Source organism: Musca domestica, unplaced genomic scaffold (genome assembly GCF_030504385.1).
Source record: "Musca domestica strain aabys unplaced genomic scaffold, Musca_domestica.polishedcontigs.V.1.1 4, whole genome shotgun sequence".
Lineage (NCBI taxonomy): Eukaryota > Metazoa > Arthropoda > Insecta > Diptera > Muscidae > Musca > Musca domestica.
In genome coordinates this window covers 28,864,744-28,887,065 of record NW_026712328.1, presented here as the reverse complement: position 1 = coordinate 28,887,065, position 22,322 = coordinate 28,864,744, and the positions used below count along the sequence as shown (strand labels likewise).

The following is a 22,322-nucleotide window of genomic DNA, read 5'->3' as shown; positions in this document are numbered from 1 at the left end:
CCATCACGAATAATTTTTTTTTTTGGAAAATTTTCAACAAAACGCTTTTGTGCGCTTGTAAACAATGCAATGAGCTGTCACTGAAATAATTTTAACAGTTGTCGGACGAGTGGCTTAGAAATGACAGCAGTCTGAAGTTGGTACTACCCTGTACAACAGCCATTGGGGTATAAGAAATTCCAATTGAAATTGATATTTTGGATCTTCAGGTCGTTCCTAATAATTTTGGTGCATCTCTGAAACAACGATTTTTATCATCAATTTTGATTATATTTGTTTTATACCCTCCACCATTTGTCATTCCGTTTGTAACTCCTTGAAATACTCATGTCAGACCCAACAAAGTATATATATTCTTGATCAGCGTAAAATTCTAAGTCGATTTAGCACTGTCGGTCGGTCTGTTGTAATCACGAATTGAGATAGAAGGCTTAAATTTTGCCAGTAGGCAGGTTAAGTTCGCAAATGCGTCATGTAGGTCCACGTTTTCATATAGCCCCCATATAACGGTACCTTCCCATATTCGGTATTTTGATGATTTTACCGACATTATTCACCGGAATTGTTTCAAATTTGGAATTTGAAGTTCGAAATGGCTACTACAGCCTAGGACAGAAAATTGTCTGTGCAGGTCCACGTCTTCGTATAGCCCCTCTCAATATTCGGTATTTTGATAATTTTTGCGTCATTATTCACCTGAGTAGTTTCAAATTTCAAATTCGGTATTTTGACGATTTTAGGTACAACACTCACCGAAATTTTTTGAAATGTCGTATTTGAAGTTCGTAATGGATGCTACAGCCTGTCACAATAAAGTGTATATGTAGGTTCAGGTCTTCGTATAGCTCCGATATAACTGTACCTCCCTATATACGTTATTTTGAAGATGCTACATTATACCCGTTTATAATGTGGTAGTGGCTTATAACAAACAATGCCTATGTAGGTCCATGTCGCATAGACCCCAATATAACGGCTATATTCGGTATTTTTAAGATTTTAACAGAATTTTTAACGGATTTTATTTTTTGAAAATTTCCAAATTCGTTCCAAATGGTTGAGGGTATTCAAAGTACTGCCCAGCCGAACCAACTGCTTTTTAACTTGTTTCAATTGTATTTGTAAATATTTGATTTGTAAATTAAAACACCAAAAATATTTTGAATCCTTAGCCCAAACTTCATATTTTTGGGGAATCTCTGGACCAAAGGTTTTTATCATCGATCTTTTTTTTCGAAAAATTTAGTATTTTTTCTGAATTCGCTATAAAATTTTCTGTACAGCAGCCATTTAGGTATGAGAAATTCCAATTGGATTTAATACAATTTGCTTTGTAGATGAAGATCCCAAATGTATTTTAGATCCTCAGGACAAACTTAGACGAGGACTCAACCATAGTTGATTCATAAATGACATTTGATACATCCACCATTCAAGTCACGCTGTTTTTCCTAAAGCCATTCACAAATATTTTGGCTATATAGTGTTACTTATTTTACAATTTTCTTACCTTTATTCCCCTATTTCCCCACATTTACCATATATCAGCATATAATTCAATTGTCTAAGTTCTGTAAGTGCTGCATATTCATTTGTCCAAAACATAGCAAGACAATGTGAAAAAAAAACTTTCCATTTCCAATAAAAACACCAAGATGGTTGTTGTTTTGTTTTTTTTTTTTTTTTCTTGTAACTTCTTCTGAAATAAAATACTAATTTTTATTCATACTTTTCAACTTTAGTTGCCACTACTATTTGTCAACACATGAGAGGGGAAACATTCGAAATAATACGTTTTTGTTTTTCTAAATATAAATAAATTCTTTTCTTTTTGGTTTTCTTTTTGAACATTTCTCTTTTTTTGGTTTTGTTTTTGTTAATGGATAAGATGAGGTGTGGAATTTTATAGTACTTTTTTTCTTCATGGTAATAATGTGGGGTGTAGTAATTGTTGTGTGGGTTTGAGTGGGGTGAATGTGTGTTTTTTTTTTTATTTTCATCTAATTTCTAATTTTTTTGGTTTATTTGTAGTTGTTGTTTTAATTTTTGTGATACTTTTCAGGTCTATAAATGAGTGATGGATGTTGTTTGTTGTTGTTTTCTTTTCTTGTTGAGTGTGATATCTTCTTGTCATAGTTGTTGGTTTGGTTTGGTTTGGTTTGGTTTCCTTTATTATTTTGCTCACGACAAACATTTTGGTAATATTTTCGTAGGCACCGTGGTAATCACTTGTCCCCACACTAAAGTACCAAGGCCGAAGAATACACACCACAGCCATTGATCGAGCGATAAGGCTTTTGTGGAGAATGCCATTTTACCATATTGTATTATGACGACCTGGATGAAAAATAGGAAGAAGGAAATCATATTTTTTCAATTAAAATTTAGGATTTTCAACATACTTGAGAAATCATTGTACCAATCCAAATGGTGTAGAAAATTGGATTGGTAAAGATACCCTCAACAACATTTCGCTGGCCATGGATTTTACGAGCGTTAATTTCATTAAACATAATCATCATAACAAATGCATTGAATATAATTGTAAAATGCTGTGTTGGTCCCGCATTCAAATCTTGGCCACGACCCGATTCAATGTCCAGTATCCAATCGCCTGCAATAAATTTTCAAATTGTAGCAAAATCTTTTCAAAACTAGATTTTTGTGGGGCAAAACTTACCGGCAAATAACAATCCAAATATAATAATTAATTGATAAAAGGCTTGGCCCAAAATATTCTTCATCATAATGGGTGAAATCAGGGGTTTTGTACGCCCATATGGCTTGCGTAACAATAGATCAGGTGTTGGCAATTCGGTGGCCAAAGCCAAAGAGGCCAGTGTGTCCATAATTAAGTTGACCCATAACATTTGTACTGCCTGCAATAAAATCACATGGAGAATGTTAAAGCAATGAACGATATTAATGCGACTCAGACATTCACCTTTAATGGAGAGTCCTGGACAGCACAGGCACCAATGAATGCAACAACAACGGCCACAACGTTAACTGTTAGTTGAAATTGCAAGAATTTGGCTATGGAATCGTAAACATTACGACCCCACATAACGGCCTTAACAATACTGCTGAAATTATCATCGGTCAATATAATATCGGAAGCTTCTTTGGCCACATCGGTGCCAGCAATTCCCATGGCAAATCCAACATCAGCCTTCTTCAGGGCTGGACCATCATTGGTACCATCTCCGGTTACGGCAACAACTTCACGACTATCGCTTATGGAACTATCAATAATGCCTGTCGTTGAGAGGTTAAATCACGTTTTTATAATAAAAGAAAAGGAAGGAAAGACTTTGTATGGAGTTGCTTACCTTTAACAAGAGTATATTTATCAGTAGGTGAAGATCGAGCTAGAACACGCAATCTTGGCCAAACTTTATCTAGCAAATGTTGCTGAACCTGTGAGAAAGGAAAGAAACAAAAAAAATAAAATCAAAAAGTAAAAAAAAAAAAACATTAAGTTCGGCCGGGCCAAACTTTGTATACCCTCCACCTTAGGGTAAATAAAAAATATTTAAATAAAAGTATCTGAATTCAAATGTTTTCCACTTTAAACTACAAATACCAGTAAGACAATTGGGATAAGTATTCAATGTTCTGCCGCCGGAGCTAGAACCCATTATGGCCTACGAATATCAATTTTCAGACAAATCCGTGGAAAAATGTGGCAAAAATCCTCAAAATACCGAATATCGGAAGGTACCATTACATGGGGGCATAGAGGCTCTCTCTTTTGATCGTGTATGCCCTTTCTGGCACGCCTAGGTGGGGGAGTTGTATCCACCATATGATGGTTCGGATGACTCTCACGGTAACACCCAAGCAGGTACTGCAACGAAAGTATATGATTATGCTGACGTTAGGGAAGGACTTTCGCCTCCTCATGTAGGTCATGAGAAGGCACCCTGTCGCAGTTCTCAGGACGGCGTTCTGGTACGTCTGGCTATGCTTCCACTAGTATTCGCACACCACATTGGAGCCGCCTAGCTGACCACAGACCGACTTATCGCGTTTTAAGAGGTCAACTTGGTTCCCTTGCCCGCACCCCAAGTGCTGCCGGCTAACGCCTTGAGGACCCTGTTCCTACTTTTCATCTTGTCGCAGATAGCTGTGGCTTGCACGGACGACTTGAACATGCTGTTGAATGTGACCCCTAGAACCTTGGGTAGTTCGTGGTCGGTATTAAATTCTCTTCCACCTTCACATTCAACTGTGTTCTCATCTCCGCAGACCATGTGATGTGTGGCCGTTGATTTCGTGGCGGATATTTTCATATTCCTCGCGTGGAAGTATGCGGCTAGCTTCGCGAGAAGCGAGAAGCTCACATATGTCATCGACCATGGGCCCGACGCCACGATCGTACAATCATCCGCATACGTTACAATCTCTATGCCGTCTGGAGGACGAGGAATTCCGGAAAGGTTAAACAGATCCGAAGATATCACCCCACCATGAGGAACTCCCTGTTTCACTCTACGGGCTTTGGACTTCTTATTTCGGAATTTCACGTACGACTGGCGTCCACACATATAGTTGATTATCCAACGTTTCAAACTTGGCCGGAGGGTGGTTCTTCTCTGCACGTCCTCAAACAGTATGGCATGATTGATGGCATCTAATGCCTTTGATAGGTTAAGGGCTACAAACACTGTTCTGTCACACGGATTGTTCTGTTTCAATCCTCTACTAATATGTGTGAAAATGGCGTGTAATGCTGTTGTAGTACTATGTTGTGGACGGAATCCGTGCTGATGGTTGACGACTGGATAACTTCCTCTAATGCTGGGGAGGAGTAAAGCTTCAAGAGTATTACCTACTGGCGACAGAAGCGAAGTCGGCCTGTACGATTCGCCTTTACTGACACCCTTGCCTGGCTTCAGTAGCCGGACCATCCGGCCAGTTTTCCAGGCTTTAGGCACTATGTGGAATTTAGAGACAAATTGAGAACTTTCGTTAAGTACTCGTCCCCCGGCGTATCCTGGTTAAGCATTACCATTGAGATTCCGTCCGGGCCCAACGCTTTAGATGACTTAGCGTTGCGGGTGACATTTGCAACATCGCCCATCGTAAACTGTGGTGGTTCCTCCTAGGCGGGAAGAGATCTGATACGACGTAGTACTCTTCGCTTCGCCCTGTCGTTCTCGGGGTGTTCGACAATTGTTGTCGATTAAAATATTCCGCGCACCTCTTCGGATCAGTCACAAAAGTGGCTGGGGTCCTATTATCCTTTTTTCCAGGGTTCGAGAGTGATTTAAACGTTACCCAAACGTTACACAGCTTACTCATATCGGTTCCAATGTTGCAACACTTCATATGGTTTAGCCACTTTTTTCTCTTATGCTCCTGTGCCAACCGGTTGACTTCTACTGTCAAAACACTGATTCTAGGATCAGTAGTGTTGGTACGACAGAGATCATCACGGTCGTTTGCTTATCCCGCTGCCTTTGCTGGGAAGTTTGCTCTTATCTCGGGTACTCGACCAGCAGGTATATGGCGAGCGGCTGCAGCTTTGATGATGTTTCGGAAAATGCTTTCTGCTACCCGAACGTCAGAAGGGTTGGGCAGTTCTCTGAAGGGGCGGTTGGTGAATTCTCTGAACTCTGACCAGTGAGCTTTCTAATAGTTAAGGAAAATGAGGCGTTCAGAGGTTATGAAATCGGGCAACCTGCTTATGGAGACGAATATCGGGAGATGGTCTTAGCCAAGAGAAATGACGGGTTGCCAAGTCACGTAATTTACCAGACGGGGTGACACTATGTTAAAGTCTGGCGAACTGTGACATTCTCCTCCATCCTCTCTAACCGTGCAGAATGTGGAACAGTCAATCTGCTCTGCCAGCGCTAATCCCCTCTAATCCCCCACCTCCACTTCTAACAACGTTGTAGGCTGCAATCTTCATTCAGATTGGTTTCCTGCACCTCTGTGATCTTAATATTCCTTCGATTCACAAATTCCACTATCTCATCTATTTTGCCTCGGAGTCCGTTGCAATTGAATTGCAAGAACGATGCAGAATACGGAGTTGGAACAGCAACATGTGGCGTTAGATGCTGCGGTGTTGGTTGCTGTTCTGGAAACTGCGGTGGAGTTTGTTATGGTTACCACCTTATGCGGTACTGTGGTGGTAACCATAACAAGTGTGGGTGCAACTTCCACCAAGCACCCTTGTCACCGGTGTATGTAGTGTTTGTATTTTTGTTTGTTTTGATGTTGTAATATGTCCCCTTTTTTTAATTGTTAGGTCCCTTGGACTGTTGGTGTCAGGGTTGGAACCGACCCTGAGTAAAAAGCTCCCCTGAGCAGCTGGATACCCACCACAGTACCGCATAAGGTGGTAACCATAACAAGTTCCATACTCCGACGACGCCTCTGATGAGGACGACGAAAAAGTGGACTCGCTGGGGACTACGTTATTGCAGCACGTCGCAACATAATCCCTTTCGCTGTAGTCTCGCAAACGCCTTAGTCCGGAACAGTTCTTGAAGTGCACCCATTCTTACATTCATTACATCGCACTGAAACAGATCTGTGGTGGATGACGTTTCCTCAATCTCGGCACGGACCAATAAAATCCGGTGCAAGCATTCCGTAATATGCTGCTCCGAATGCAGAAAAATAAACAAATACAAACATGTACATACTGGGTTGGTAGTCGCTGGCCGAAACTGGGATGTTGTGGTTTCGGGTAAATCCGGTATCGTAGAACCCGCTGCCGTGGAATTGGGCTGCTGTGTTGACTCCTTCTGTTGTCTCACAGAATTCTCCTTGGCGCGTTTTATCTCTCCTTTATACCTTTTAAAGTCTGCATTATAGGCTTCCCAATCCGTTGCAAGGTTTGACTTGTGTTGAATTTGATAAATAAAATTCATAACGTCTAAATTGTCTAACTTAATCTAATAATTTATACATTACTGTATAACATTTTGTGGTATTTTAAAAATGCTGATGGATAATTTTCGAATCACATGTGAAAATTCTGATGATAAACAGCTATAACGCCAAAAACGAATTTTGAGATATGTACCTTTTTAACTTAACATTTTCCCATTGCCGACTTAGAGGACAGAAAATGGAGCAAAGAATTAATGCAACATCTCATATACTTACATCGCCATTGCTATCGCGAATGCGTCGATTGAACTCACGTCCCTCCAATATAAGAAAATCGTCATTTGGTTTCAAAATACCGCATTTTGTTGCAATAGATCTTGCCGTATTAACATTATCACCAGTCACCATTCGCACCGTAATACCAGCACGTTGACATTTGCGTATGGCATCGGGTACTTCGGGTCGTACGGGATCTTCAATGCCAACGACACATAAACAAGTGAGATTCGACATAATACCCTCTTCATCATCCCAATCGGGTTCGCCGTCAATATGCACTTCATTCGCGGCCGCTGGTCCGGGTACAAAATCGCGATATGCCACCGAAATTGTACGTAAGCCATCACATGCCATCGGCTCAATAACTTCACGTATTAAACGTTCTTGCATGTCGCGTGTGAATTTTTCCAAAACCCCATCATGACCATAAATAAAGGCACATCTAAAGCAGAAGTAAAAAAAAAAACTTTTAAAATAGGCTTTCTATGGGAAACGGTCGAATGCATTACTTTTTCAACATAATTTCTGAAGCACCTTTACTATAGAGACGATAACCACCATCGGGTCGTGGTATGACTGTACCCATACTCTTGCGCACCGAATTGAATGTGTATACCCGTGTAAACTTATCTTCGGTGATTTCATCGCGTATCTTTTGGTATTTCACACCCAATCCTTGAACAAAACCCAAAAGAGCACATTCTGTTTTGTTGCCCACCTGTGTTGGCAAGTCTTCCGGATTAGCACCTGGCTATTGGATGGCAAAACAAATAAATTCATATTATTTCAAATATATGGAGTCAAATATTGTTTTTACCAAGATATTGGAAGTATAAGCTGAATTGACAGAAATGCCTTGTGTTATTAAGTTGGCAACATGTTTGGGAATGTCGTTAAGCCTTGGTAATACTTTGCATAACTTTTCACAGATATATGATTGTACAACAGTCATACGATTTGTGGTTAAGGTACCTGTTTTATCAGAACAAATGGCAGTGGCATTACCCATAGTTTCGCATGCATCTAAATGGCGCACCAAATTGTTGTCTTTCATCATTTTCTGAAAGTAACAAAGAAGATATTTTAAAGTTATTATATGGCCCCATTGTGAATGATCAATTTCTCATTGGCATACCTTAACCGAGTAGGCCAATGACAAGGTCACAGCCAATGGCAAACCCTCGGGTACAGCAACCACTAATACTGTGACACCAATAATTAAATGTTTAACAAAATTATTGGCATATGTATTTTTCCAGGGCTTCTCATCGATGACAAAGGTTTTAATGCAGAATTGTATGATGAGTATAATAACAGTTATAACAGCAATTGTTGAACCGGCATAACCAATTTGTATGGCCAATTTTGTAAGCTTGGCTTGTAAAACAGATTTATCCTTCTTTCCAGACTCAGCAGCCGCGCCAGAAGATGAGGCCTGGACATGATTGCCATCGGAATCGGATTTAATGCCATCGGACCCGCCCTTATGTTCTGCAAAGGAAGAAAATACAAAGTTAGGAGTAAGTAGAATGGAATTTTAGTGGAATAAAGGCTGTGGTATGTTTTTGGAGAAACAAATTCACAACCGGTAGAAATAAAGTGAGCTCCTAAAGGGGTAGTTTGTATATAAGAGAAGTCTTTAGGGTTTTTTCTTTTAAAATTACTGTGTTTGAAGGCTATCTATTTGTGGGACAAATCTCCTATCTATAGGGTGATATAAAAAAAACTGCAACAAAGTCAAATGGCATAATTTTTATATATTTTTTTTTAATTTAATCGAATGAAAGCAAAGAATGTCGGAAATAGAATCAAATTTTAGAATAAGTTTAGATTTGTTCGAATTGGTCACCTTTGGCACGAATGAAACCGTCACACGCTGCCCGAAGGTAGCTCTGTGGTATTTTGGCCCATTACCGGCGAAGCGCTTGCTTGAGATGATCGACACTTGGGTATTTTTTAGTGCCAACCTTGTTTTCCAAAATACTCCAGACACAATAGTCCAACGGATTGGTATCCGGAGATTTTGGTGGCCATTGTGCGATAGAAATGAAGCGAGGAACCTCATGTTATTACCATTCATGGGTGGCGTGTGCTGAGTGCGATGGTGCTGAGTCCTGTAGGAATGTCTAAGATCTGCGGCCAAAATGTTTGCGTGTCCAAGGCTTTAATACACCCTCCAGAATAATTCCGCGATAATATTCGGCATTTATTCTGATGCCACGGCTGTTATGGCGGCCCACACCATCACCATGACCGAAGCTTGAGTTCGTTGGACTTTTGTGTTTGGAGTATTTTGGAAAGCAGGGTTGGCACTAAAAAATACCAAAGTGTCGATCACCTCAAGCAAGCTCTTCGCCGAGAATGGGCCAAAATACCGCAGAGCAACATTCGGCCAGCGTGTCACAATTCCATTGGTCGTTTGAATGCCATAATTCGTGCCAAAGGTGACCAATTCGAACAAATCTAAATTTATTCTAAAATTTGATGATATTTCCGAATTTTTTGGCTTTTGTTTAATTAAATAAAATTTAAAAAAATTTATAAATTGTGGCTTTTGACTTTGTTGCAGTGTTCTATTATTTCACCCTGTATTTAGTATTGAGTGAGGGAATAGAGCTGAAATTTGATATGATGTCATTGTTGCACCAATAATTATTTGGGAGAAGCAGGTAGTCTGGGAAATGCGTACTATGAACGTACGAAAAGTGTAAAATGCCAGAAAATGCGGCGTTAATTGTTGGGACAGAGACAGAATTCTGAAATTTGGTTTCTAGGGCTTACATATGGAGGCATTGAAATAGTTTTGGACAAAAAAATATGTCCATTGTGTAATGGTTTCATTAATACCCTCCTCAGTAAATGAACTAAGAAGTTGGAGTAAAGGGTAAACATTTTCCTGTTATTCTTTCCGAAAAAGGAAAAATTGAATAACATACATAAGATGAGACATGCCCTTAAACGTTGTAGTGGCGGAAGCAAACACGAAATACACATTTAGTTTTAGAAAACACTAACTTAACAGTAAAGTAAGTCGCTGAAAAACCTTTAGATATTAAAACTAAACGTTATAGTTTTACAAAAATTCAATTCAAAATTGTCCATTTACGTGTTTAAAAAAGTCTCAATTTGAATTGAATAATCATCTATCAATCATCATTTGTTAATTAAAAAAGTATTTTATCTTTTGAAAGGCAGTTTTAAATCTTTAAAAGGGTCCTTAGAAATTTTTTCTATCATTCTTTCAAAATATTCATATCCCTTTATATTGAATCGTTTTCATTACCTTTTGGTTTTGGAGCATCTTCCTCCTCGTCGGTGGCGCCCAATAGTGTAAATATGATACCAGCTTGCGAATTTACACCGACTGCAGTAACAACCATTTTGCCACTACCCTCCATAACATGAGTACCCGATAAGACCATGGGATCGTGATCAATGCCCTTTTTAACGTGATCCGATTCACCAGTTAAAGATGATTCATCTACCTATATATATACACACACACATAGAAAAATACAGCATTATTCCAAAAAGTGTATTTTCCATTAATTCCAAAAAAACATGCTTACCTTTAAATCATTACTTTGTATGAGTATTCCATCGGCTGGCAAAAGATCGCCATATTTAATTTGAGCAATGTCGCCAACAACAATATCGCCTACACTAATTTGACATACTTCACCGCCGCGTATTATGGAAAATTTATGTTCACCTTCGATGCGGCTCTGTAGGCCACGAAACTGGCGTTCTTTTGAGTAGTCATTGAAGGCTGTTACCAATACTACAACTATAACAGAAACTAAGATGGCAGCACCTTCAATCCAAGCATAATGATCTTCTTCTTCCTCCAAAACAGCTAATGGGAAAAAAAAGGAAACAAAATTATGTACACATCCATTCAAGTCCACACCTTTTCAAATACTTACGAGCATCATCGTCGGTTGGTGAATAAAATGATAGGCCAAGGGAAACTAGGGAAGCTACTTCTAAAATTATAAGGGTAACATCTTGCAATGCTTCCCAGACTAGTGTTAAGAATGTTTTAGGCGGCTTTGGCGGTATAACATTGGAGCCAAATGTTTCACGCCGATGTGAGACGTCACGATGCGATCCACTGATACCTTTCGATGATGAACAAAACAAATGTATTTTTATATAGGTAAAATTTCCTTAATAGTTACCATCATTGGGATTCGTATAGAGTTTATTGCATATCTCTACTACTCCACCCACTTCCTGAACTCTGGTAACACCCTCATGACCTCGATGCTCCATGAGCTCTCGCAATTGCTTAAGAGATATCCCATATTGCGCCGGTCTTCCATCTATAGTTGCCATTTGTTAAATCTTAAAAATGTAACATTAAACTAATACTATGTATTTGGATTTGTTTTTTGTTTGTTTTTGATTCCTTTCGGAATTGTTGACGATCTCTCAGATCGTTATGGAATTGTAGGTCGCAATCTTGAATATCTCCTCTTGACAAGCTTCCTCAAAATGGTTTTGGATCTGAAACGAAAAAAATATATTTTTTGGAGTGTTAAACACAAAGACTCAATAAATTTGAATTGAAAATAAATTGAATTGAAAATGCATCTCTCAGTTATAACGAATGTAAGGTATATGGATATAGAGATCATGTCGATTCATGTCACTTAGTTTGGCGTTTAAAAAAATTACAAAATATTCAAATTTGAGTATAAAATAAAATCAATTGTATAAATAAAAGATGTGCCTGCTTAATAGATAAATTTGTGGGGGTAAATTGCTGTGAATTCGACAAAGCGTTTTTTACTTGGTTTAAAGAATTTTTGTAAAAAAATATATCAAGTTCTCTACAAAAAAATAGGTTTTCACTGGATGAAGTAGCAATGCCAAACCACTACTGATGTCCTCCATCTACAGGGTGAAATGAAAAAACTGCAATTAACTCCAGACTGCTGTCATTTCTAAACCACTCGTCCGACAGCTATTAAAATTATTCCAGTGACAGCCCATTATATTGTTTACAAGCATACAAAAGCATATTGTTGAGAATTTTCCAGAAAAAAAGTTATTCGTGATGGAATTCAAGCGTGATAGTGTGATTTCTTTATAGAACTCCAGCACTTAAATGTGAATAAATCTTGTGTTTCGTAAAATCGCTCGTTACCGTGATACTGGTAGCGTAGCCCGACGTCAAGGAAGTGGACGGAAGAAAACAGCAACATCAGCAGAAATGGTTCGAAAAGTAAGGAAGCGACTTGATCGAAACTGTGCGTCGCTGTGGCCGAAAAATGGCTCGTGATCTGAACATATAGCAATATTCCATTCGACAAATATTGAAAAATGAGCTCGGAGTAAAGCCATTGAAATTCCAAGAAGAGCAAGAACTTACACCGCAACAGAAAGAAAATAGACTCAAAAGACCGAAAGTGGTGAAGTGTCGAATTTAGGTTTCTCCGGTGAAAAAACATTCGTTGTCCAGCAGTTTATAAACAAATAAAATGATCGTGTTTACTTGCCAAAGAGGTCAACTAAAAATGTGTATCTTTGGTTGGCCACCAGAACTCAAGGACCGGCCATGGTTATGGTGTGGGCCGCCATAACAGCCGATGGTCGCTCTCCGCTCGTATTAATCGACCGTGGCATCGATTATTCTGAAGGGTGTATTAAAGCCTTGGGCACGCAAACATTTTGGCTGCAGACCTTGGACATTCCAACAGGACTCAGCACCATCGCACTCAGCACGCGCCACCCAAGAATTGTTACAAAATGAGGTTTCTTGCCTCATTTCCAGCCCAAAATGGCCACCAAAATCTCCGGATAACAGTCCGTTGGACTATTGTGTTTTGGAAAGCAAGGTTGGCACTAAAAAATAGCAAAGTGTCGATAACCTCAAGCAAGCGCTTCGCCGGAAATGGGCCAATATACCGCAGAACAACATTCATTGGCCGTTTGAAAGCCATAATTCGTGCCAAAGGTGACCAATTCCAACAAATCTAAACTTATTCTAAAATTTGATGCTATTTCCGACATTTGTTGCTTTCATTCAAAGAAATTTAAAACAAATGTAAAAATTATGGCGTTTGACTTTGTTGCAGTTTTTTATCTCACTCTGTATATGCCATACGAAGGCCCGGATCACCACACAGAGATGTCCTGGACATGTTAAAAGAAATGGGCAGTACATGCGACATTATCCTAGGATGTGACGTAAATACCCATATCTTCCACTGTGGAAGCAGCTACAAAAATGTAAGAGGTGAGTCAGTATTCAATGTTATTCTTAATAATAACCTTCGAATATGGGTAAGGGGGAGGTCATTGACATAAACCTCTGCAATATGGACGACTCTGCTGTTAGCAACTGGATAGATGTCTTCCAAAAATGCTCTTTATCAGATCACACAATGACATTATTTCAAGTGGCTACTTGCGAAATCAAACAGAGATCTTATTGGTATCCACGAAGACCGGACTGAGGCAAATACAAGTTTCATATGCAAGATTTAAAATACGATCCTCGAGATCTGCAATCAAACATTGATGTTGATAGAACTGTGAATGCTATCACAAATGCTCTTCGTTGAAGCTATGATTGATTCAAGCTTAAGTTCAACAGGGTCTTCTTTACCCGCTAATTATTCCAAGCCCGTTCCCTTGGCTGTGGTTTCGGTAGATAGTAGATAGGGACAGTAGGAATCTTGTTAATCCATTCGTGTCCAATAAACTGCTAAACTGCTATAAAACAGGATGATGGTAAGTGGACAAACTCTGGTCTAGAGATAGTAAGCAATCAGTAACACCTGCCCCACGACATACAGCTGATAATAAGTGACTCATAGAAAGGATAACAAACGATTCCAAGGCCAAGCCCGTTCGTCCCGCCATCTTGAAAGAAAAGTTTAAAGCTTTCGTCGCCAATCTATGGAAGGAGGTAACGTTGACTTATATTTTGCAAAGCTGGGAAATCTAGTCACACTTTGCCCAGAGCAGTGCAGTGCAGCAGCGCATCTTTAGGTAAATCAATGCGAACGATTTCAACAGTTGGGAACCTTTGGCACGAAGCGAAGCGCTTGCTTGAGGTGATCGACACTTTAGTATTTTTTAGTGCCAACACTGCTTTCCAAAATACTCCAGATACAATAGTCCAACAGAATGGTATTCGGAGATTTTGGTGGCCATTGTGCGCTGGAAATGAAGCGAGGAACCTCATTTTGTAACCATTCTTGGGTGGCGCGTGCTGAGTGCGATGGTGCTGAGTCCTGTTGGAATGTCCAAGGTCTGCGGCCAAAATGTTTGCGTGCCCAAGGCTTTAGCACACCCTCCAGAATATTTTCGCGAAAATATTCGGCATTTATTCTGATGCCATGGTCGATTAATACGAGCGGCCCACACCATCACCATAGCCGGCGCTTGAGTTCTGGTTGCCAACCGAAGGTGCACATTTCCAGCTGATCTCTTTGGCAAGTAATCACGATCATATTTTTACAAACTGCTGGATAACGAATGTTTTCTCATCGGAGAAATCCAAATTCGGCAGTTCACCACTTTCGGCCAAGCGAAGCAACTCTTTAGCTCTTTTGAGTCTATTTTCTGTTCATTCAGGTGCACTTTTTGGAGTTTCAATGGTTTTACTCCGAGCCCATTTTTCAATATTTGCCGAATGGAATGTTGCGATATGTTCAGCTCACGAGCCATTTTTCGACCACTGAGACGTGGGTTACGATCAAGTTGCTTCTTTAGTTTTCGAACCATTTCTGATGATGTTGCAGTTTTCTTCCCTGACGTCGTGCTACACTACCATCACGGTAACGGGCGATGGTACGAGACACAAAAGATTTATTCACATTTAAATGCTGGAGTGCTCTAACGAAAGCCACTTGTGGTTTTCCAGCCAAATATAAAGAAATCACACAATCACGCTTGAATTCCATCACGAATAACTTTTTTTCTGGAAAATTCTCACCAAAATGCTTTTGTACGCTTGTAAACAATACAATGAGCTGCCACTGGAAGTGACGAGTGACTTGGAAGTGACAGCAGTCTGATGTATATATATAATATGTATCATATTTTTAGCTGATAAATGATATATGAAGACGACAAGATATGCAGCACATCACTTTTTTATGCATTTTTGTATTGAACCATTGACACATTTTCCATAACTCTGCTGCCAGATATAATGGAAATTTCGCCCTCAATCTTAACGTACGTTACTTGTTCATTATGAATTGTTACAACAGAAACAACACTGCATGCAGACAACAAATGAACTTGTCAAATGCAAAATAATTCCTTGTCTCAACAATGTAGGAACGAACACAGAACATAAAGCCTAAAAAACAGCGACAGTTCATTTTCTTCTTGTCCAAGTGTTTTGAACATAAGGCCATCACCATAAATGAGAACGACAATGTCAAATCTAGAATACATTAAAAGGGACAGGGAGGGTGGAAGATATTGATTGTTGTGATATGGATGAATATGTAGGTGGCGAGTATGTTGGCTTGGCTGGCTGGCTGGCTGGCGAATAAAATGAGGACAACAATTTTGTGGGCATACTGTCAGCCGGAGGTATTTACAAAGTCGTTTGATTGCATAAGTGAATTATTGTAACTCAATCGATAGATAAATCCTTTATCCAATTCCAACAAAAATGGAAAACATATTTGGGAATGAAAATGGGGCAATATTTGGATGATGTGTCACGTGTTTTCTGTCGTTTAAACAATTCGTGAATTTGAATAATTCTGACATGTAGATAATTACACCTTGATTAATTTGAAGAAAAAGTCCTACAAAAATATGAACACAATTCCATTGAATTTGTCAAGAAAAGGTTGGTGTCAGCAAAAATCCTTTTTTAAATGCTTAGGAATGCGTTTTCTTAACAAAGGTATTTTACATCGATATTAAAACGTATACGAACAATTAAACACAGCATGATAAGAACTCAAATAAGAGTACAATGAACATGTGAATATACATATGTACATGTTGGTAGGTATACACATGCAAGATGAATACAAAAGCAAACACAAAACACACAAAAAATATATTATTCGTCTGCTCCAGTTTAAGCCTTTGTTTATAGACAAATATACAAGAAACAACAACAACAACAAAAGCTTACAGCTTATGAAATATTTACAAAAGTTTAATGTCCTAAAATATATTATTTGGCTTTGGTTAAAATACAGTAACAACATGCCAGCCATCCAAATTGTACACACATACATACACAAATTTAGTAGTAGGAAAATATATTTTTGTATGGACACAGGCTATAAATGACGGTAAATTTAATTAAACTTTTAAAGGACATATTGGGGTGTATGTCAGAACAAAGGATAGGACAGGCGGAAGGATAAATATAATGACAGATATATCCATTTGTTGTATGTAACATCATTTAGATGAAATTGCATATTAAACATTTTTTGTGTCATCTTGTAAGGCATGTTGTGTCTTATCCACTTAACAAAATATGACAACGATAGGCCAGATGTTATCGTTGCTATCATACATTCTGTGATATATTTCGAGCCTCTACCACACAAATGCAAAGAGGCCTCAAGTTGTATTTAATTATTTTTACAAAGGATTCTAATGAAAGGCCACAATTTAATTCTAAAGCAAATTTGAAACGTATCTCAAAATAGATGACCGTGAAGATATAAAGGGGGTTTTTTAAGCCAGATAGAACTTTAAATTGTAAAAAGTAACACAAAAAAATAAATTTTGATGAAATTTTTTTTTATTTGTTTCAGTATACTCTGACAAATCATCATGAATGGACTCACGCTTGAACAACGCTACGAAATTATCCAAATTTATTTTGAAAATAAGTAAGCAAAGGCTACAGTCGAGCGGGGCCGACCGTTGAATACCCTACAACACTATAATAAGTGATACAGTCTATATAGGCGAGATACTCGAATGAATTCCACAAGATATTGTGACAAATAATAAAAGAAAACCAACAGGTTTCGTTCTCTAATTTTCGAATAATAGCAACTTAAACTAATTTGCTCATTTCCAATTTATTGGTAATTAAATGGTCTTCCTAGATCTGGAACCAATATTTCCCAAAGACCTATAATCTCTCAGAAGTGACAAAAGATTAACATTTATTATTGGTTTTTGACTGAAACGCATCTATATGAGATACAGACATTTGACTATATTCTCCAACGAAATCAGCGTTAACGAAATTGTCAGAAGTGCGTCTTTCCTGTATTTGTGAATTCTCCAAAGAGTCACTGGAATGGACATTTTCGTATTTTGTCTACAAAAGTTGGCAAACTATTTCGCACATTGAATATTTTTGGATGGCCATCCAAAACTGCTTGGCTTTTGCAATGTCCGGTAACCCCCATTCAAATGTGCGTGAGGGTCGGGCGATAATTACGACCTGCTGATAATTTTGCAGTTTTTTGGTCCATTTCAACCCCTAAATATATGGCGATCATCTTTAAAAAAGAGTAGGCTTCTATTCTGACCCTCATCTTATACCCATGCAAAATTTTGTAAGGATCGGGCCATAAATGCGATCTGTATATGATATTCTGATATCCTAACTACTTAGTTTTGTTAGCTGTAGAAATATTACCAAATGTTTAATTCAAAATGAAAATAATTGAAAAATATGAGAAAATGTTACAAATCCAATATTTTCGTCTTTAGAGAGATATTTTTATGCGATTTTTTTTCCTAACAAGAGGCCATTCTGAATTAATGAGAACTGCCGAAATCAGTGCAGCCGTTCTTGACATATAAGAGATCTTTCAAGCATATCTTCTTTGATAGACATATAGTATATCGCACATATTTTGCTATATATCCGATTTGATGGATGTTAACATCAATGTAAAGGTCAGAAGTAACCTTGTCATGGCTTTGTGATTTCGACGGGATTTAAAATATTCACAGTTTAATGAAAAATTTTGAATTTTTTCAACACAAAAGATATGGTCTATTTTACCCGCTAAATATTATCCGATGACCACCCAAATTGGTAGGCTTCTTCCCCGCCCTAAAGTCTAGCTACATGCGTCGATTAGTCTATAATTGCGACCTGTATAGCTACTGCAAAATCCGACATTTTTTCAGTATTTGGTCCATTTCAACCCCTAAACATTTGGCGATCATCTCCAAAAGAAAAAGGCTTCTATTCTGACCCTAACCCCACCTTCGTGCAAAATTTCGTAAGGATCGGGCCATAATTGCGACCTGTAGCGTGATTACAAATTAACATGGACAGACGGACAGACGGACGGACGGACATACATAGCTAGATCGACTCAGCTCGGCGAGCTAGGAAGATCCATATATACTTTCCTATATGGGAAACCAATATTTCGAGGTGTTACATAAATTCCCAATCAAACTTATAATACCCCCAACAAATAGTGTTGTAGGGTATAAACATCAGGCTCTAGGCAAAATTGTGTACAGCAATAAGGCGCATTTTTGGCTTAATGGTTTTGTTAATAAGCAAAATTGTCGCATATGGAGTGAGACCAATCCACAAGAGACCCTACATCCAGAAAAATGTAACGTATGTTGCGGTTTACACGCTGGTGGCATCATCGGACCTTATTTCTTCAAAAATGAGGCCGGAGCTCGCGTTACGGTCAATGGAGATCGTTACCGCACCATGATCAATGATTTTTTGTTTTAAAATATGGATGACATTGATCCGGAGGAGATGTAGTTTCAACAGGATGGTGCTACGTGCCATACGGCGAACGGAACCATCGACCTATTGAAATCAAAATTTGGCGATAAGTTGATTTCGAGAAGTGGGCCTGTCAATTGGCCTCCAAGGACGTGCGAATTGACACCTCTCGATTATTTCCAGTGGGGCTACGTGAAGTCACTGGTTTATGCTGATAAACCAGCAACAATTGACGCCTTGGAGGCCAGCATTGTTCGTGTTATTCGTGACATACGGCCAGCAGTGCTCGAAAAGTGGTCAAAATTGGATGTCCAGAATGCACTTCGTCAAGAACAGCCGCGGTGCCCATATGCCCGAAATCATTTTCAAATGTTAATGTCACGTATTGATCTTTCAAATAAAAAAAAAAATTGATTAAAATTTAATTTTTTGTGTTATTTTTTACAATTTCAAGTTCTATCGAGCTTAAAACAACACCCTTTATTTCATAACGTTTCAAACAAGGACGAAAACCACCTGAATTTTACTCCGGTAAATAGAATGCAAAGCAAAAGGGAGAGTGTTAAAGCTTTAAAATTAAAAATAAACCCAGAGTTCGAAAATTTTAAAAAAATATTAAAATCATTATTCGAAATTTGAAACAATTCCATATAACCAAAAAATTAGGGGGCGTTTATTAGTCGGGACATCGACTAAAATGAAATATTGTTTATATTTCATAATGTTTTGAATTGTTGATCTTGTAATTTTAAATGAATTTATTGATTTTGATGAAATTCGAGGAGCTGTAACTTAAAATGTTAATGAGTATTTATGGTAATATCTTGATTGTTAGTTGACTCCCAACTTTTGACTTAAATTTCGATCCTGCAATTGGCAGAAACTTTTGCCTAAAGTTCATTTTTAAACCTTTGGAAAATAATTTTAAAATAGCTTAAAATAACCATAAGCAAACTTAGTTAAATTTAATGAATTAAAATCGATTCTTGGATGTTATTGGAGTGTGTGAAACGTGGCTGAAGTTGAACACAAATTCATATTTAAGTCGTTCGTCTTAGGTAAATGTTAATTACTATTTATAGAACCTTTCTCTGGAGCAGCTAAAATTCTTTGTGTAGTGTATTATAGATGAAAAAACTACAACCAACTTCAGACTGCTGTCATTTCTAAGCCACTCGACCGACAGCTGTTAAAATTAGTCCAGGCAAGTTCATTATATTGTTTACAAGCGTACAAAAGCATTTAATGCGAATTTTCCAGAAAAAAGTTATTCGTGAAGGAATTCAAGCGTGATAGTGTGATTTCTTTATATTTGGCTGTAAACCACATGTGGCTATTATTAGAGCACTCCAGCATTTAAATGTGAATAAATCTTTTGTGTCTCGTACAATCGCCCGTTAACGTGATACTGGTAGCCTAGACCTACGCCAAGGAAGTGGACGGAAGAAAACAGCAACATCAGAAGAAATGGTTGGAAAAATAAAGATACGACTTGATCGAAGCCCGCAGTGGCCGAAAAATGTCTCGTGAGCTGAACATATCGCAAAATTCCATTCGGCAAATATTGAAAAATGAGTTCGGGGTAAAGCAATTGAAATTCCAAAAAGTGCAAAAACTTACACCATAACAGATGCAAAATAGACTCAAAAGAGCTAAAGAGTTGCTTTGCTTGGCCGAAAGTGGTGAACTGTCGAATTTGGTTTTCCCCGATCTGAAAACATTCGTTGTCCAGCAGTTTGTAAACAAGCAAACAAAATAATCTTGTTTACTTGCCAAAGAGGTCAGCTAAAAATGTGTACCTTGGTTGGCCACCAGAACTCAAGCGCCGGCTATGGTGATGGTGTGGGCCGCCATAACAGCCGATGGTCGTTCTCCGCTCGTATTAATCTACCGTGGAATCAGAATTAATGCCGAATATTATCGCGAAAATATTCTGGAGGGTGTATTAAAGCCTTGGGCACACAAACATTTTGGCCGCAAACCTTGGACATTCCAACAGGACTCAGCACCGTCGCACTCAGCACGCGCCACCCATTCTCGGTTGAATGAGAATCCACGCTTCATTTCCAGCACACAATGGCCACCAAAATCTTCGGATACCAATCCGTTGGACTATTGTGTCTGGAGTATTTTGGAAAGCAAATTTTTTTTTAATTAAATTCCTATTTTCAAAACAAAATAAATTTTGCGGACAAAATAACGAATATCTAGTTTATGTCTATAGCTTTCATTTAAGGAGATGCCAACCAAAATGACAAACCTAATGAAGGTATTTATAGACACATGTCATTATACCTACTTATTTCAGTATAATTATCCTCATCTCCTACCAAATCTTTCATCCTTGTTTCAACACACAGTACCCACACTCATGTGTGTGTTGTGTAGGGTACAAACTGTTATATAACCAAATATTTTGTACTTCCTTGTTTTGATTTTTTTTTTTCTTGTGGCGGAATATCAACATTTGTGTAAGAGTGGTTGTGGGCAAACAAACAACAAAAATCAATAACAAACGAAAAGGTGAAAAACATATCAACCGTATTCGATCTCTACCAATATTGGGTTTGTTATGTTGCGGGTATAGCAACCACCCATCAACCCACTTACCTACAACCACCTACCATATAATCTTCTTCAATATGCAACATAAAATAGAATTGAAAAACACCCCAACCCTCATTTCCCTCTATGTGATGTATTATTTAAATACCTTCACATACAAGCCAATATAAACATACATAGTTATGTACCCAAGGAAGCATGTAAAGGTATTTTCTTTTCCAACCAAAGGAAACACACATTTATTATAGCTATATTTTTTTGTGAGAATATCCTCATCAAGGCGAAAAAAAAACTTTAAGATCCAATTTTTTATAATTTTTTTCTTTCTGGTAGTACATACCCAATACGTCAGCTGTTATGCGAGGAAGACACTTTCAGCTGTATTTTCTTTATTGTCGTTGCAAGAAGAAAAATGCCTTCTCCAAACAAAATCAATTCAATCATTCATTTTTAAATGGAGTTTCACTATCTACATCCATTTAAAACGCGACGTTGTTGTTGCCTTCAGTTTCGTTTTCGTTTATTTAGAATACAATGTCGTTTGGATATTGATTCTATTTTAGCTTTCAATTGCTAATGAATTTTTTCTCTTCATTCCATGTAAATGTGTATATTTTCCATACACAATTTTTTCTTCTTTGCCAAGTTGTTACAACACCAACACCTCCTCCAAGTTTTTACACGAAAACGAAAAGAAAAAAAAACGGAAACACTCGCGTTTTTCTTTTGTAATTTGAATTGCGACCGACAAAATAAGGAATGTATCGATTAAAGTGCGTGTGTGTTTGCGTTCAATGTGTTTTTTAACACACACAAAATAATATTTTTTAAAACTTTCCCGTTCTTTTCTATTGATTTTTCTTCTAGCTTATCCTTTCGATTTTGGAATAAAATAAAATCAATGTTTGGTGGTATTCAGGGACACTTAAGTCGACTTTTGATTAATCGAGGTGTAAAG

At 38.1% G+C, this 22,322-nt stretch overlaps 1 protein-coding gene across 1 annotated transcript; it reads right to left on the bottom strand.

Moving 5' to 3' along the window:
* Positions 1-2,169: 2,169 nt before the first annotated feature.
* Positions 2,170-22,266, bottom strand: LOC101897805 (plasma membrane calcium-transporting ATPase 1). The gene is made up of 14 exons (XM_005182479.4): positions 21,705-22,266; positions 11,313-11,640; positions 11,058-11,252; positions 10,701-10,987; positions 10,415-10,616; positions 8,267-8,622; positions 7,949-8,191; positions 7,641-7,882; positions 7,129-7,573; positions 3,333-3,420; positions 2,945-3,258; positions 2,681-2,879; positions 2,403-2,614; positions 2,170-2,337 (listed from the first exon to the last, which is right to left on the bottom strand). Exons 2-14 carry the CDS (start codon positions 11,467-11,469, stop codon positions 2,182-2,184), a joined length of 3,096 nt encoding a protein of 1,031 aa, XP_005182536.1. The 5' UTR covers positions 11,470-11,640; positions 21,705-22,266; the 3' UTR covers positions 2,170-2,181.
* Between the last annotated feature and the right edge of the window lie 56 nt (positions 22,267-22,322).